Source organism: Taeniopygia guttata, chromosome 15 (genome assembly GCF_048771995.1).
Source record: "Taeniopygia guttata chromosome 15, bTaeGut7.mat, whole genome shotgun sequence".
NCBI lineage: Eukaryota > Metazoa > Chordata > Aves > Passeriformes > Estrildidae > Taeniopygia > Taeniopygia guttata.
The window spans coordinates 10,920,738-10,936,878 of record NC_133040.1 but is presented as its reverse complement, the minus strand read 5'-3'; the positions used below and the strand labels follow the sequence as shown (position 1 = coordinate 10,936,878).

At 46.6% G+C, this 16,141-nt stretch overlaps 1 protein-coding gene across 1 annotated transcript in view; it reads left to right on the top strand.

Moving 5' to 3' along the window:
• The window catches only part of SETD1B (SET domain containing 1B, histone lysine methyltransferase), a 48,073-nt gene that overhangs the window by 6,663 nt on the left and 25,269 nt on the right, over positions 1-16,141 (top strand). The window contains exon 6 of the mRNA XM_002193936.7: positions 1,279-2,454. Coding sequence (XP_002193972.5) covers positions 1,279-2,454 — 1,176 coding nt within the window. The remainder of the gene's footprint in view (positions 1-1,278; positions 2,455-16,141) is intronic.

Below are 16,141 nucleotides of genomic sequence, written 5' to 3'. Positions count from 1 at the left end.
GTAAATTACTCCTGACATTTGCTCCTCCTCTCATGCGGAGCAGCAAAGATCTGACAGTTCTGCAATCCCTGCCACCAGGCCATACACAAACCCCACTGAAAAACACTCCACAGCACATCTATACTAAAGGTGGAGCAGTGTGGATGTTGTTAAGAACCAGCCACGTGCTTCCTGCTTGTTTCTGTGGGTTTTAGGACAGTTGAGGAAGAAATTTTCTTGATGTCTTTCTGTTCATGGTCAAACTGAGGGCAAGTTCACACTACTGAGTGGGTGAGATGTATGAACATAGCAGGCAGGTGAGAGTTCAGCTTGACTTTGATAGTGCTGGCATGTAATAAGCAGGTCATTTTACGAATTTCTGCCTTCCTGTGCTTAAGAGGTCTCACCAGTTGACTATCCTGATGTGCTTTTAGGCAACTGGAGCTCAGGCCATCTTCTCTTGCTACCAGGAGGATTCTCATTGAGCTCCTGCTTTGCATTATGGAAAATTGATTCTGGAGCTGATGATAAGTGTGGCACTGTTATGACTCAGCAGAGTCTGAGCTGGAGAAGGGCTGCTCCTAGAAACCCCCTGAACGTGCCTGTGAAGTGAGTTGCAGAGCAGTTACTTGGCTGCTCTGTAGGTTTGTAGGGTTTCAGTTTCAAACACCATAATCAATAGCACTCTGAGCATTTGACTTTGTGAAAAGCTTTAAAATGGTGTTTTTCTGGCAGTTGAGAACTTTTTGTACTTTTTTATGTGTAGCCTTCTCCTCGTTACAGATGAGTGGTAGGGAGGATGGTGGGCCAGCTCTGCTGCATAGGTTTGGGTGCCGGCTGGCAGTTCACTCATTTGTCTGTTTTGATTTGTTCACCAAAAAAAAGGTAAATTGACAATTTCACATCTCAGACTTTTCCTATTTTCTTTCCTGTTTGCAGTTTAGACAAGCATTACATTGTTGCTAGAAAATGGAACTCTTCCAGCTAAAAGTGGTGTGGAAGTCTCCTGTTCACCTGACGCTCTTGGGCGTAGTTTAGGAGGGAAACTTGTATCTGCTTTCTTCTTCCTCCCCTTGCAGACAAGTTACTCTTTGCCCGACTTTTTCTTTTAAATCAAAGGAGACTGTTAGCAATGGATAATGGTTTGTGCTTTCAGGGATGCTGTAACCTATTTATTTTTTTGCCATGGAAATCATCACAAACACTTGGGTGCTCAACTCCTATGAAATCCAAACAGATTAGACAAATATTGTTATAGAAGTTTGTATTGAGGTGCTTTTCTCTGTTGTGTTGTTGCAGTTGACGGACTCCCTGAAGCGCTTGAAGGACAGTTCCCTTTCTTCCGCAGGATCCTCCGTTACCCCAAACAGCAGCACGCCCTTTTCCCATGACACTGCCTATTCCAGCTGCCGGCAAGACACCCCAAACTCCTACAGCCAATTCACCCCACAGTCCCAAGGAACACCCCACACCCCGCGCCTGGGGACTCCGTTCTCCCAGGATTCCACCTACTCCAGCCGACAGACCACGCCTGTGTACCATTTTGGGCAGGACAGTGGGTACAAACCCAGGAGACATGAGACGAAATTTACGGATGCGTACAACCGTCGCCCCGGACACCACTACATGCACAACTCGGCAGGGGTGTTCCGAGGCACCGAGCATCAGTTTAGTACATTCAAATCCCATCAGCAGGAGCCAGTTCAGTTCTCTCACACTCCTCCCCTGAGCCACTCTAGTTCTTCTAGCTATAAATCTGCCTTCTCCCCCTATCAAGCACCAGCTGTTTTTCCCCAATCTGATGAGCAGCCGTTTCCCCAAACTTCCCGGGAGACAGAGTACCGGAGACCTGCACCGCCTCCCACCGAGATGGTTGTGGAAAGCAGCGCTGCCCCGAGCATCGATTTTGTCCCAGTGAAGGAGAAACCGGAGGAGCCTCCGCCCTTGCCCGACTCGAACTCTGTTCCAGAACCGAGCACAGCATCCTTCTCTCAGACTCCGGAGAGGAGCGAGACCCCTGGCACCCCCACCATGGAGACTGAGATGCAGCATAACAGTTTAGACTCAAGGATTGAGATGCTCTTAAAAGAGCAGAGAACAAAATTACCCTTTCTTAACGAGCATGACTCAGATAATGAGATCCGAATGGAAGGTAGCCCTATTTCCTCCTCTTCTTCCCAGCTCTCCCCCATCCCAACATACGGTTCGAACTCTCAGCCTGGTTTCAGGGGTCAGACGCCTTCCTCGCGCCCTTCCAGCACAGGCTTGGAGGACATCAGCCCCACACCCTTACCTGACTCTGACGATGATGAGCCCATACCTGGCACAGCTTCTCTGAGTCAGAATTCCCGGGGGACATCGGAGGCCAGCATGACTCCCATTGATCAGCTGAGCAGGACCTCCAAAATTGAGACCTCGGAGGTTAAAGAAATGGTGCCTGGTGACCAGACTCCAACATCGGAAAAAATGGACGAGGTAAGTGAACTGGAACTGAGTTATGAAGCTTTGCATGTGTCCCCAGAGCTGGACAGGGTGGGGAATTGCACTTGTCTTTATGTCGTCAGAGCGTGGGGTTTCTGGTGGCTTTTCCTTTGACTCGAGCCAGCTGGAAATGAGTTAGATGTGACACAAAGTAATGGTCTCAATCAATTTGCAGTCTCCAGCTTTCTTTATTTATAATACCAGCCTGGTGCAATTTATAGCTTCAGGAGAGCTCAAGGACTGCACAAGCCACCAAAGTTTGGCCAGTGCTCAGGCTGTGTGAATGTCCTGAGTGTTGACAGACACTTAAGCCACTAGAGGAGTTAATGGAGCACTTTCTGCCATTGCTGTGGTCCCTGAGCAGGGGTGTGTATGCAGACATGCACTTGCTTAACGGGCTTTCATGTTGCACCAAAGTATAGAGTATACAGGGTGTTTGAAAGCTCTCCAGCTATTCCTGCCATTTGGTTCCAACAGGAGACAGTTGTTGGGTTTTAATACTCACTTTTCTTGGGAGGGAGGGAGTGTTCAAAAGGGGGAGGTCGTTGACTTGTGGGGGATGTGCTCCACTGAGTCTTCCAATAATAGAGTGGAGATTGTTGCCTCTACCGGGGCATTTGTGGCTGAAGGGGGAGAGAGAGCAAATGCTGAACAGTGTGGAGTGGTGCCAGCAGACAGGAATTATGTTGCATAGTGTGTCTGTTGCAACAAATGTGAGTATCACTGCAGTGGATGTGTTGGTCCTATTGTGCTGTGTCAAGGAACAGTCAAAATACAGATCTTTGCGAATGCCAGACCTTTCTCCTCAATGTTTATAATGGTCATGCAAGCAGATGAAACTGCTGTCCCTGGTGTGCAAGAATGCTGCAGTCAAGAGGGCTGGTCTTGCGTAAATGTCCCAAGTATGGCAGATCAATTTAATTTACTCATGAAAGTTTATTGGGGTTAAGCTGGCAGAATGGGTTTCCCTCCAGTGGTTTGCAGTTGTGAGGTTTTCACCAAGGTAGTGGCTGCATTTTGGGAGAGGAGCTGCTCCAGTAGCCATGGGCTTTGCAGGATGCTTCTTCACTGGAGGGAAAGCTCTGCAGCAGTAACACAGTGCACGTCTAAATACTGAAAACAATGTGACTGTGCTGGATATTTTGTTTTTTCCTGCATGCCTTTCCAAACCTGCTTGTCCTTGCAGTTGCCAGTTTAGCATTTGAAACAGTTCAGCTGCTTGAGTTCTCATTCATCATCCAGGCTGGCCCAGGCTCCCCTCTTGGGAGACAAGTCCCTGGCTGGTGGGGCCTGATGATGTGTTAATTAGGAATGGAGTTTTGATTCCTTAAGCTCCGGTCTGGCAGGCTTAAGAGGGGATACTGTTAGTTTGACTAAAAAACAGTGAGGAAGACATCCCTCATCTCCTTGCATTTCTAGGTTTGTATCTGCTGTCCTTGCACTCATGCAAGTGGGTTGTAGCCAATTCTGAGTGTTTAGGAAGATGGGCAGGTGCCAGCGTGGTGTGTGGGGTCAGGCACTTCTGTAGCTGACACTGGATCTGGGGGACTGGCTGGGATGTGATATTGTGGTCTGTGATATGGGGCAGCAGCGTGCTGATGTTAAAGCCCGTGTTAAATCTTTTTTTCCTCCTTAATGAGCTGCTGGTGTCGGAAGTTCACATCAAAGGTTCTGCGATACAAAATTATGTAAGTTCCTCAGTCCTCTGCAGAAGTCAGAAGAAGGGTGGTAGCAGGGTCTCCATGCAGGTCATTGCTGCTTTATTTGTCTCCTTCCCCCAAAAAAGTTGATGTTTGTTGTTGGAGCTGTTTATTCAAACTTCCTCTTGGTTACAAATCGTGCCTAACTCTTCTGACATGTTTGAAAAGTTGCCTGTGCTTTTCATTGCTCCTTGTGATGTAGAAAAAATGATCTCCATGTGTTTTTGCTTCCTTTCCCCACCCTTCTCCCTACACAGATTTTTGCTTTAGAAAAAGCTCTTCTGGCTTCCCTTTCTTTTGCTGAAGGAGCAGAGCTGAACAGTGACTTAACATAGGCTGAAATTTGAGCTGCAGCTTTCCAACTGAGTTAGAGAGGGGCATTGAGTCTGTGTAAGGGCTGGAAAGCTGAACCTCCAGCTTCAGCCTATTGTGATACCACTATTCTACTCCAGTCCTTTAGAGAATCCTCCAGCAAAACAGAGGGAAGGCAGACACAAATATTTCTTGTGACTGTGTGGCTTGAGGAGCAGAGCAGGAGTGATATCTTAGTGTAGGGAGGCTCATTAAGTATCATAAGGAAGCAATAAAGGGCAGAGAGTTTGAACTTATTTACTTAATATTTGGCCCTTCAAGGGTCAGAGCAGCCCCAGGCCAGCTCTCTTTGGGTGTGTGCTTTAGCTGGGAAAATCACAGGATTCATGAGGATGCCAGTAAAGTCACAAGGAAGTTTTTCCTGAGGTGATCAGTGCTTTGAAAGGACCTCCTCCTGTTTCCCATCAAAACAAGCATGATTTTTGTCAGTGATTGCTGATACAGTAAAATCTGTTCTATAGGTGAAGTGCTGTCAAATCATCAGGCAGATTAACCACTCCAGACTTGCCATAAGTAAAGGAGGTACAGCCAAGCCCAGAAAATGCTCTGATTTATCATGCAAAACCCTGGAGTTTGATTTCAAGATCCGGTGTGATACTCCTAAGCCAGAGTTTGGCAGGGATTTTGGGTGTGGGAGAGGAAGGGCTCTGCATCTGTCTGCAACACCTAACCTGGCTAATCTCAGAGCAGTGATTAAGGTCTGCAGAGAAAGTCCAGCTAAGCTTAGCCAAGGGACCAGGCTGAGAAGGGGACCAGTGGGATTTGGGCAGTATGAGGTAAGGGGAGGAGAAGGATCCTTTCCAAAAAGAACAATCTACCAGACAGGAAGGCGGGGCAGGGAGGGCTTTTTCAAGAAACTAGAAGATGGCAAAGAAAAAATGAAAGAAAAAAAGCTGAGCTGCATTGCTATACGAGGGAAATTTTTGAAGGAGCAATGTACAAACTTTCCTGCCTATGTACTTGAGAAGATAAAAAGGAAAGAATTGTAATAATTTCTTTTCACAGGATTTTTGCTGTTTCGGAAGTGCAAAGGTTAAGTACATACAGTTTGATGTTTTGACATCCCATCTGAGCCAGGTCTTGTTTTGGCTTGGCTTGTGGCAGGAAGAGGCCCTGCCTTTGTGCTGGAGGGGGTGACAGGATTGCAGCAAGTCACTTTGTTGTATATTGATGATACCTTTCATGTTTCAGGTTATGAATGTATCAGTTTGTGTGCATAGCCAGTAATAGGAAGACTGTATAGTTGACAATGGTATTTTCCCAGACTTATAAGTACAAAAGCACTTTTTAATTGAGGGATCAGCAGTCTCCTGTCCTCCTGGTAGTTTGACTAAGCACTGAGTTACCGAGGTGGGAGGGGCACCTTAAAAATGCCAAAGATCATCATAAAAATAAAGATCCTGAAGCATGAATGAGGTGAGAGCAGTTCTCCTGCTGTTTGCTGGGATTTTTAGCAAATGGGTTGGGGAGTGAACTGGAAGTTACACAGTGCTCAACAGCCCTAGAGACCCTGAAAGCCACTGCTGTCATCAGCTGTCTCACACGGCTGTTGGGAGTGTTTTGAATGCTGTGCTGGGTGCTGAGGTACCGCTTGCAGGACAGCATCAGCATCCATGGGACAAGCTGTGTGGATGCAGTGGCTCCTCTCACAGCTGCCCAGGGAGAATTTCCCAGCTGTGCTTACTGACAAACAAGGTGGGTCAGGCTCAGCCCTGCAATAAGCACTGCTGAAGTCCCCGAGGTTACATCTGGGCTGAATTTGCCCTTTGTATTGAAGAATCTTTGGGTTCTTGTGTGGTCATGGCCAGAACTGGAAGAAATTTTTGTTGAAGTGTCATATTGTCCCTCTGGAACCTTAGCAGGATGTGATGACATTCCCCTCAAGACACTGCCTCGTGTCTTATGTGGCTCCATGCTGCTGCATCCCCATCCAGACTGGGCATCGTTTCAGTAGCTGGTAAATGATTGCCCATTCCTGCAGAGCCAAATTCAGCCTTTAGGTTTTCAAGCTGGTGAGACAAAGCAGAGCCCAGGTGTTGTCCAGGCAGTGAGAGGAGCTGTTGAGGATTTTGGTGCTAGCAGTACCTGCAGTAGTTGCCCCAGGCACAGTTGATGCCCTTTGGAGCTGAGCTGGGCAGGAGCAACTCCTGCCTGCAGGAGGATGTTCTCTTCCTGTACCCTGCTCCCACCCATGGATTGTGTGGGTTGGAGGCAGCCCCTGGGACATTGATGATGAGTTACACAGAGCCTCCTAAAGATGAACCCAATCTTGCTCTACTGAGGGATGTCTCTGGGCTGAAGAGCTCAGAAGTGATTTATTCAAGGTAAATGCACATTAGGGTTGAGAAGGTAGATCCTTAAGAGCCAGGAAATTTGATACCTTCGTTTCCACAGTAACTGTGCAAGAGTCCTTATGCCCATTGGTAGCTGTTAGTATATATAATATATATGGGTACACCTGGGATCCAGTTTACAGCTGGAGTGGGATTTATCATTTCTGGAGGGAGATGGGGAGAGTAGATGGGGGAAATGGTTGCTCTGAATGTAACCTTTTAATTGAAAAAGGGAGAAAAACCTGAGAGCTGTGATTTATACCCAGTCTCATAAACACTTTTTCAAATTTTCCTGCCTCCTGAGCTCTTGCAAATGTGATCATGCCTGACAGAACCGGTTCCTAATGGAAACTCAAAAAATAGGTATCATGTTATGACCATGAATTTCCAGAAATGCAGCCAGCCAATGCCCAGGCAGCAGAGATTTGGATGACTGCTGTGGTTTTACATGTGAATTACACCAGCCATGCCAAACCTGTGAAATTAAAATGAGAGTGAACTGCTTAAGCTGTGGGTTCAGTTCTGCCCTCCCTGACCCATGCACAGCAGCAGTGAGAAGCCACAGGGACTTCTGGGGATCTTGTGGAGTTTAAGCTTGTTCAGTAGAGAAAGGCAGCACACAAATCCCTCAAAAGGTGATTTAAATGTGATGCTACAGTGGCCCACTGGCCCCTTTGAGAGCTCAGTGATCTTTTCAGCCACTGAGTCCTGAGGAGGGAGCAGGCTGGGGCAGGACTGCAAGCCCTGCATCCTCCTGGAGATGCTGAGGGTCAGTTCCTAAATAACCTGACCAAGGCAAGGATGTCCAGGCTCCCACAGCAATGGGAAGTGCAGGTTGTTATTTTACGTTTTTTTTAGAATTGATGCTGGAAGACCACAGGCAGGGACTGCTTTCTTGTACACTGATTCATTTGCCACATGACAACCTGCTGCTCCTACAAAAATTTATATGAAGCAGAGGAGTCTGTTCGTTTTTGCAAAGTTGTATTTCACTTTTGACTTTTTGTATTTGGCTCTGATGTGATTCTTGGAGTGCTTGCAGAGTGGTTAGCAGAGCAGAGAGCTTGACCAGACAAATGTTCAGTAGAGGAAGGAGCAAGAGGTAACAAGCCCAGTGTCAGTTTTTACCATCACTTTTTCAGAGCAGTGTTGCATAGGATCCACCTGGCATTCCTGATGATACACCCCTCATGCGTGTATGCTTGTTGGGGGAAGGAAACCTGAATGGAAAAACATTTGACTGTTTGTGGTTTGGATTTTTTGGATACCAAACAACTCCAGTAGAGTGAGAGAACGTGTCTCTGGTTGATAACAGAGCTGGAAATGGTGAAATGCTCTGGAGTGTAACTGAAAAATAGAAAGCAGGCTGTGGTTGGGAGGCTGAGTGGTTCTTTTGCTCTCACACCAGGCCAAGGCTTTGAGGCTTTTTCATTTTGCATACCTGATAGAATTGACATTGCCATTCCTTTTTATAAATCAGTGTTCCTGACAATACTCTCACCACTAGCTCAGTTTGTTCTGTTTCTCCACCAGTGACTTCTTGTAAATTTTCAGTTCCTGGCAGAACCTGGCTGTGTATACTTGAACTGCTTGTTAATAGGTAGAGCATTGTTTATTTTGTGTTTGTGTAATCTGTAGATGCCCCTGCACTGGAAAGTTAGATCCAAATTACAGTGTTTAAGCATAGCACATAACTTAGAGTGGAATAATATCTGCAAATCTGAGCTCTGCAGACCATCCACAGTTAGAGAGCCATTGGCCATCTTCCTTTTGCTGCTTGCAGAGCTCTTCCTATTCTTTACAGCACTCAGGATTTAGCAGTGATGATATTGAATGTTCAGATGTCATAAATGCAGGCTGTGAAGCCTCACACTGAAGTGACACATTTTCCTCACAGTTTCTCCAACCCATTATCATTCCAGTTGCATTTCGCATCTGATGGCTGTGAAAAGTGACCAAGGGAATGCAGACAAGTTACTGGATGGCGGCGTGTGTTGCAACATGCAGTGACACTGAGAAAACGTGCCAGTGTGTTAGGTAATCAGTAGAAATATTGAGAAAATAATTGCTGTTAACATATTGTGCTGGCAGCCGCCAGAACAGCACTAATTTCTGGGTCTGGTTGTGAAGATGCCGGAGCAGCCGCTGTGTTCTATATGTGTCTGTGTCTGACACAGAGCACTGAGCAGACGAGCTCTTATTCAAATTTCTGCTGGCTGGTGCCTTTCCTGGAGTCCTCTAAATAGATACAGTTAATCAGTAGAATGTTTTTTCCATACTGCATCAATTTTAAGGCCCATGACTTTGCCACCCCCCTTTTGTTAATTTTAATTTTCAGTTTGGGGTACTTGTTTGTACCTAGTGAAGATGGGGCAGAACTCAAAATGAAACTTGTGAGATCATTAGCTCTGTGCATCACATACCTGGCCACGAGGGCTCCTTTGACCCAGACATGTTACTGCTGTCTTAGGATTTATTATGAAAGTGCAGTGCTTGCTTTTGGAAATGCCCATTCATCATGACAAAAAGATTGCTCACATTTTGTGCTCCTAAGAACAAAATATTTAAAAAAACAAAGATGAAAGAAAATGGTAAAGGAAAAAAAAGAAGTTAAAATGTTTTTTTATTTGCATAGTGCTAAAATAAGGTCAGCATCTGCTTTCACACATTTCCAGCAGTGCAGACAGGCTTCATGAAGTGGAAATAGCAAGGCAGCAGATTGAGGCTTCTCATTTCTCTCCAGGCTGGAATAGGTGGAATAGGTTTGCTCCTCTGGCTGCTGCAGGGTATTTCTCTAGGAGCAGTTTGAGTAGAGGAAGTTGTTGGTGGCTTGGGCTCCGGCAGTGGCTGAGCACGGAGGGCACCGCCTGCGCCAGAACTGAAACCGCCCGGACACTGAGCTGGCAGCAGTGCCCGTGCCTGGGAGGCTTTTCTGCACAGGGATCAGACAGCTGGAGCTCACCTTGCAGTTTTCCCTCAACTTCGGCACTTTTTGGTGGTGTTTGGAGCTGCTGGCTGCTCCGAAGGGCTGTGTTTGGACTGTGTCTTTCTGTGGAGTCGATAACAGTGTGCGAAGTGCAATTACCACACACCTTTGACCAGCTCACCTGAGTTTTTGGCCAGTCTCTCTCAGTATTAGGCAGTAAGTCAGGGAGATAGTTAAGAAAAAGGCTCTGAGAATGGTGAGGAGGGGAAGAGGAGGAGAAACAAAGATGGTCTTGCCAAGGTTGAGTCCTTCCTGTCTCACCTTCTTCCCTATGCCTTCAGGCATTTAAGGTTGGATGTCCTCAGGCTCGCTGCTGCCCAGATTCCCTGTGCCACTGAGTGCAATGGCACAGAGCCTTAGGAAGAAGAGGACTGAGCATGGTGTAGGGTGGGTGACACCAAGGATGGATGGGGTTTTGTTTTTCCTGGGCCTTTTTGCTGTCCTGATCCAGGAATCTGATGTCTGCTGCTTTTGTGGGTGACGTGGGGTGGGAGTTGCTCTCTTACATCCAGATTTTTTCCACAAGAACTGTGCTTGGCAGTGAGCAGACACAGTTTAATGTTACGTCCAAGCGGCCTGTTCTCCTCCTGTGTTGCAGGATCAACATGTGTTGCACACACCAGGGAGACATTCCCTGTGGAGCCTGGAGAGGGATTGCTGAAGCAGGCGGCTTTTTTCCACATTTCCCTTTTCCCAAAGGAGCTTGTTATTTCTGGTGCCTTGTGTATCCCAGGCAGAACAAAATATACTTATTTGAGGTGATAGCAGTGTTGTTTGGTAGAAGGGGGAGCTGGTGTGATGTTGGCACGTGGCTCTGGGGACTGTTTCCAGTCCTTGTTGCTAAGCAGTTGCCAAATGTGGCATTTTGGTCGGCAGATGTGGCTGAGAGTTTCCAGTGCAGATAATTGAAATATTGCCTTTGAAGGATGCAGATAAATGTGAGCAACTGTTATCATGGTGCTACAAGCATTTTGCTATTGTCAGGAAAAAGGAATACTTGGAAAATATGAAAATCCTTCATACTGCATAAAATTATTCAAATTGCAGTAATACATAAAGGGCAATCTACCGGTGGAATGTATGCCATGGAGACGTGTGTGAAGGGATTAATTTTGACAAGGGAATCTCAACAAATTTATTTGCTTGTTAATATAGTGTCAGGTGGGATGCATCTCCTAAATTACCTCAGGAAAGTGGCAACAGCAGATGGGTTTGCAAAGCTGAGGTGTGTTCTAGGTCGGTGAGAAGCAGGCAGGTGGTGAGGGTTTGGTGGCAAGGGGCAGCCCAGCAGAGCCCTGATGGAGGATGGTGTCCTGATGCTGGGGTTGCTTTAAATTCCCTGGGAGATGGCATCATGCAGGGGCACCCAGCCTGGCTGCCAGACACCAGCAGTCAGTTGTGAACCCGGCTGGGTTGGATGTTCAGGCTTCAGCTTGAGGAAGTCTTGTTGCATGACTTTGTCTTGGGTTGTTGCTGGGGCACACATGCTGCAGTCAGAGAAGGGTCAGTTTTTGCAGTATTTTTACAATTTTAACTGAGCTCTGTTATCAAGAGCATTGCATGGTGCAATTGTGTTAGTGAGGCACAACTTTAGGATCCTGTCCAGTGAGATGTATTGATGGTGGTTGGCGGTATAATGACCACTGTGCAGCTCTGGTGCTTCAAAAGGTGCTGAGGCTAAACTGTGCTAAGTAATAAACGATGAGCTGCAAACCACCACAGCAGCTGCTCCTTCAGAACTGCTTAAAAGATAAAAAGATGCCCATGCTCACCAGCTGGCCACCTGGATCTGTGAACAGGGCATGGAATGCATGGGCACAGAGCTGTGTTTGCCTGCTTTTGTGCCTTTCTCACAACTGTTTCACTCAACTCTTTAAATAAGTAACCTGGCTTTTAAGACTTCATCTATAGCTTCCAGCTAATTAACTAGTTTAATAGGAATGCTGCTTTAAAAATACCAATAAAGAGCTGTATGATGGAGAGGGGTTTAGCTGTCTGCTCAAGAATGGGCTGTAGTGATTCTGTGCTGCTGTGAGCTTCTGCAGGGCTTCACTCATCTCAAGCATTTTAGCAAAGCTCTTTAAAGCAGGTAGTAAAGAAGTGAGTAAAGGAAGTGTCACCAGCATGGGGAAGCCTAGGAGAGCCTGAGAGCTGGAGTGGTGGGTCTGAGGAGCAGAACATGGATCACCTGGTGCTGGCTCCTGAAGGGCTCTGCCGTGGACATGCTGCCCTTCCACTTGAGCAGTCACCTGTGGAAGAGCTTGGTTACAGCTCTGCTGCAAGAGAGAGCAGGAGAGACTTCAGACTAACTCATGAGTAAGCAAGGCAAAGGCACATCTCTCCCTTTCCTTGGCTGTCTGTGTTGTTGGGGTTATTTCCTTTGGGTCTGCAGTGGGTGCCTTGCAGCAGCCTCTCAGCAGCTCCCCTGGGTCCCTCCTGACCCGCAGATTGGCAATGCTCAGCTCAGTAGCTGCTGCTGGACCTGTCTTCCACAAACATCTAATCCATTATTCAACCCATCTGCACCCCTGAGCCTGTGCAGTATCCTGTGACAGTGCAGTGCACAGCTGAGTTTTGTTCTAGGTGAAAAGTGTTTTCATGTGTTTGTTTAGACCTCCTGCCTGCTAATTAGGGGACAGGTGGGGAAATCGGCACACTTTACCTCTCCTCTCTGTTTTGCATATTTTATGCCTGCACAAATGGCACTGGGAATGCAGCCCAGCTGAGGGGTATTTCCACTCTGGTGCTTTAGAACACTTGAGGTTTTACGATTTATTTTGCATAAAGTGGGGCTAGTTTGATAGTAAAAGTTTGGTGTCTTCTTGAAGGCCATGAGAAATGTTATGTCCTGCACAGGGATTATTTTTGTTAAGGGATCAGTCAGCAGCTGGCAGCCACAAGGATTATGTTTTTATCACCCAAAGGGAGTGATAGGGGGAAAAAGTTGCATTTCCCTCATTGAGCAGATTTTGGAAAAGGACAACTTGGAGGTATTTCTTGCTCTTTGTCTTAGAAAAATATTGTTATTGTTTTAATTAATAGGTTACATTCCTCAATTGATGAGCCTGATTCTGTCCTCTCTAACTGCATGCACTTAGTTAAATCTGAGTACAGCAAATGAATAAAAATCTAAGCTGGAAATTAAGCAGTGAAAAATTCAAGCTGCATCCAGAGAGAAGAGAAATGTACCAAAGGGGAACAGTTTCTTGCTGGCTTTACCCTCACTTTTAGGGAAGAACATCTACTCAACTGCTGGAAATAGGCTCCTCAGAGTGAAGCATCTCCTGTGGTCTAGTTGGGTTTTAATGCATCTACTGCTTTGCTGGGAAGGACTTGTTAGGTTTGTGTTGTAATGCTCAGAAAATGAGGAGCTGCTAAGCTCATTAGGGTGCCACTCATGGCTTGTGGTCAGTGCTGTGAAGGACTCGCAGCCAGGGAGGGTTTGTGTCTCCTGAGCCTCCCATTCCCTGGGGCCACTCCAGGCTGTGTCCCAGCAGACCCAGAGCATTTGTGCCACCTCCAGTGGGGGCTTTGTCCAAAGTGGGTAAATGCCTTTTGTCAGTCAATATCATGTGGGCTGTCTGAACCATCTTCTCTGCAGCAATTTTTCTGGGAATTCAGAAATGCAGCAGATGTCCTGTTTTCCTGTCTGGGGTGATGGTGGTGACTGTCTCCAGAACAGAAAGCCACAGGTTTCCTTGTTTGAAACCATACCATGCAGCCACCAGGACTGCAGTTAGGATGATAACAAGGTCCTAAAGACCTTATTAACAGTGTTTCCTCTTTCATACATATTTCTTTTCAAACAGCTGGTGCTGGACTAGAGCAGAGCTGCTGGAAGGAGAGCGGTGTGGAGGGCAGGTGGGAGTGAGCAGGAGAGCCTTAAGTGATGAGACTGAATAATCTTCCTTTTGCCCATTCTCCTTCAAGACCCAAAATTCCTTTTCTGTCCTCCCTTCTGAGGAGACTCAGTGTTGCACAGGTTTTGTGCTGGGGACATCCAGGTCTCACAAATGAAACCACTGTTGGTACTCACACTGAAATGTAGATATGACTGAACAGGACATTGAAAATGCTGCCATTAACTGTGACAGCCACATGATTTCAGATACTCAAGGGTACAATAGTACTCTGTAAAAGGGGAAGAGTATCAAACTGGCCTAGTTGTGCTGATTAGAATTGTTTAAATACAGCATGTGTACAACCTATTCTTCAACATGCTGCTATCAGCTGGTGAGCTAGACTGTTTTCCATGCCTATCTCCTTTCTTATCACCCTCTTGGTAGCAAGATCTGAATTCATGGTTCCATTTGACCTAAGGTTTAAGTATGAGGGTGAGATCAGGGGTTGGCATGTGACCTCCTGCCTGGCACTGAGCTATGAGAGAACTGTGTACTCTGCTCATGCAGTTATTGCAGGGTGGTTGTTTTTTTTTTTTTTAACTTATAGGTGGACTCTGATCTTATGTTGCCAGTTCCCTTTATCTTTGATTGCAAAGTACCTTCTTTAGAAATGTGTATGCATTTCTGCACACCAGTGTGAAGAGCAAGACAGTGTTGCAGAATCATTTGGGAAATGAGTTCTCTGTGTACAGTGTGATTTCTTCGGAATTCCTTGCTTTTCTTTGAATCTTTAGAGAAGGGGATGCTGCCTGGAGCTCTGCATCTTTTTTATGTGGATAGACCTTAGGACAAAATAATAGCTGAGGTGCCAGAAAATGACAGAGGAGCCCATTGCATCTGTACCAGTGCCTTTCTGTTTTTCAGAGAGACTGTTCAGTTCCTCTGTTGGATTTGGCTGGTTAGTTCCCAGAACTCTGCATCACTGAACCTGGTGTCTGAAAAGGGCTTTACCTGGCTAAAGCCAGTCAGGCTGTATGAAAGTCTTTGGGAAAAGCAGAGAACATTCCCTGACTAATTTATCTGTAGGGGGTATTTTCTTGCCACTCTACCATCCTTTTATGCATGACTTAGCTTCCCAGCCACTAAAGCCTTTGAAGTTAGATTGCAAATAGCTCTTCAGCTATCCCTTCCCCCCATCTAAAATAGGGAAACCAGAACAACCATTGCTGTGGAAAGAGCCTGCCTTGTTACATGGCTTCCCAATGTTAACACCCCTCTCTTTTCCTCCTTCCTCTCCCCTACCTCCTCCTCCCCCCATAAAGAAACCCCCTTTTTCCCCCTTAATAAGATCTACTTAAGACTTGAGGGAAAAGGCCATGGTTCCATGAGATGGTAAATCCAATTTTAAGGTGTTCATATGTGATGAAAAACACTGTGGCCACATGACACTGGCCCTGAATTGACACACATTCGCCCTGCCACTTCAGATTTGTCCTCATAATGCAGGAGGGGCAACTGTGCGGGCCAGCCTCGCATGGGGGCACTCACAGGCTGCCCCAGCCTCCCTGGGCTGGGCTGGGGGCCAGGGACTCCCCATCTCATACTCTCACTGTATTTTGTGACCTGCCCAGTTGGGTGCTCGTGTCGGTCTCTGCTCAGATCTGTGCAGTCTGGGTGTCTGGAAGTCTCCAGTGTCAGAATTGCTGAATGTGGACCCCAGGGATGTTATGCTGGCCTCTCCCTGCAGACACCAGAGAGGCTCTAGTGCATGGGAAACCCAGAGGTAATGTCTGGCTGCTCCAAATATCCCTTCTTCAATGATCTTGCTGACAGGAGCAGTGTAACTGCATCATATGCCATGAGGTTTGCAGTTTGGAGCCTCCTCCTCTTTGGAGGGAGAAAGACCTGAATTAAGGTCTAACTTACTAACAAATAGAGCAACCCCCTCAGCCAAGCTCTCTTTGCTAGTTCATCTCTTCAGGATTTCTGCTGAGGCAGATCTGGCAGTTTTTTTCCCACTGGCTTAATTCCTGGCTCTGAGGATTTCTGTCCTAGGAAGCTCTTGCAGTGGGCTCTTGAAATTCACATTGAAACTTGGACTGTGGTGCTGTCTTGCCAAGAGAATGGATTTTTGAAAGTACTGAATGATGATTGAGTGTTCTCCCCTTGGGATCACATTCCTCAAGTTGCCTTTTTTCTGGATCAGTCAAGATCTGTTTACCTCAGACTGTACCACACAGGCTTCCCATTTCTTTCTTCTTGCTTCACCTAGACTTGTCTGTCCTTCCCTGCACCACTTACTGAATGAAAGAAGTTCTTAGCCTTGTGGAAATGCCTTGCAGCTGCCTAGGTGGGTGTTTCTTACTCCAGGATCTGTTTCAACTTCTGGAAGGAAGAATCCATGCATCATTTCCTACAGCCACTGGAGATCCTATGTACAGTCAAGTA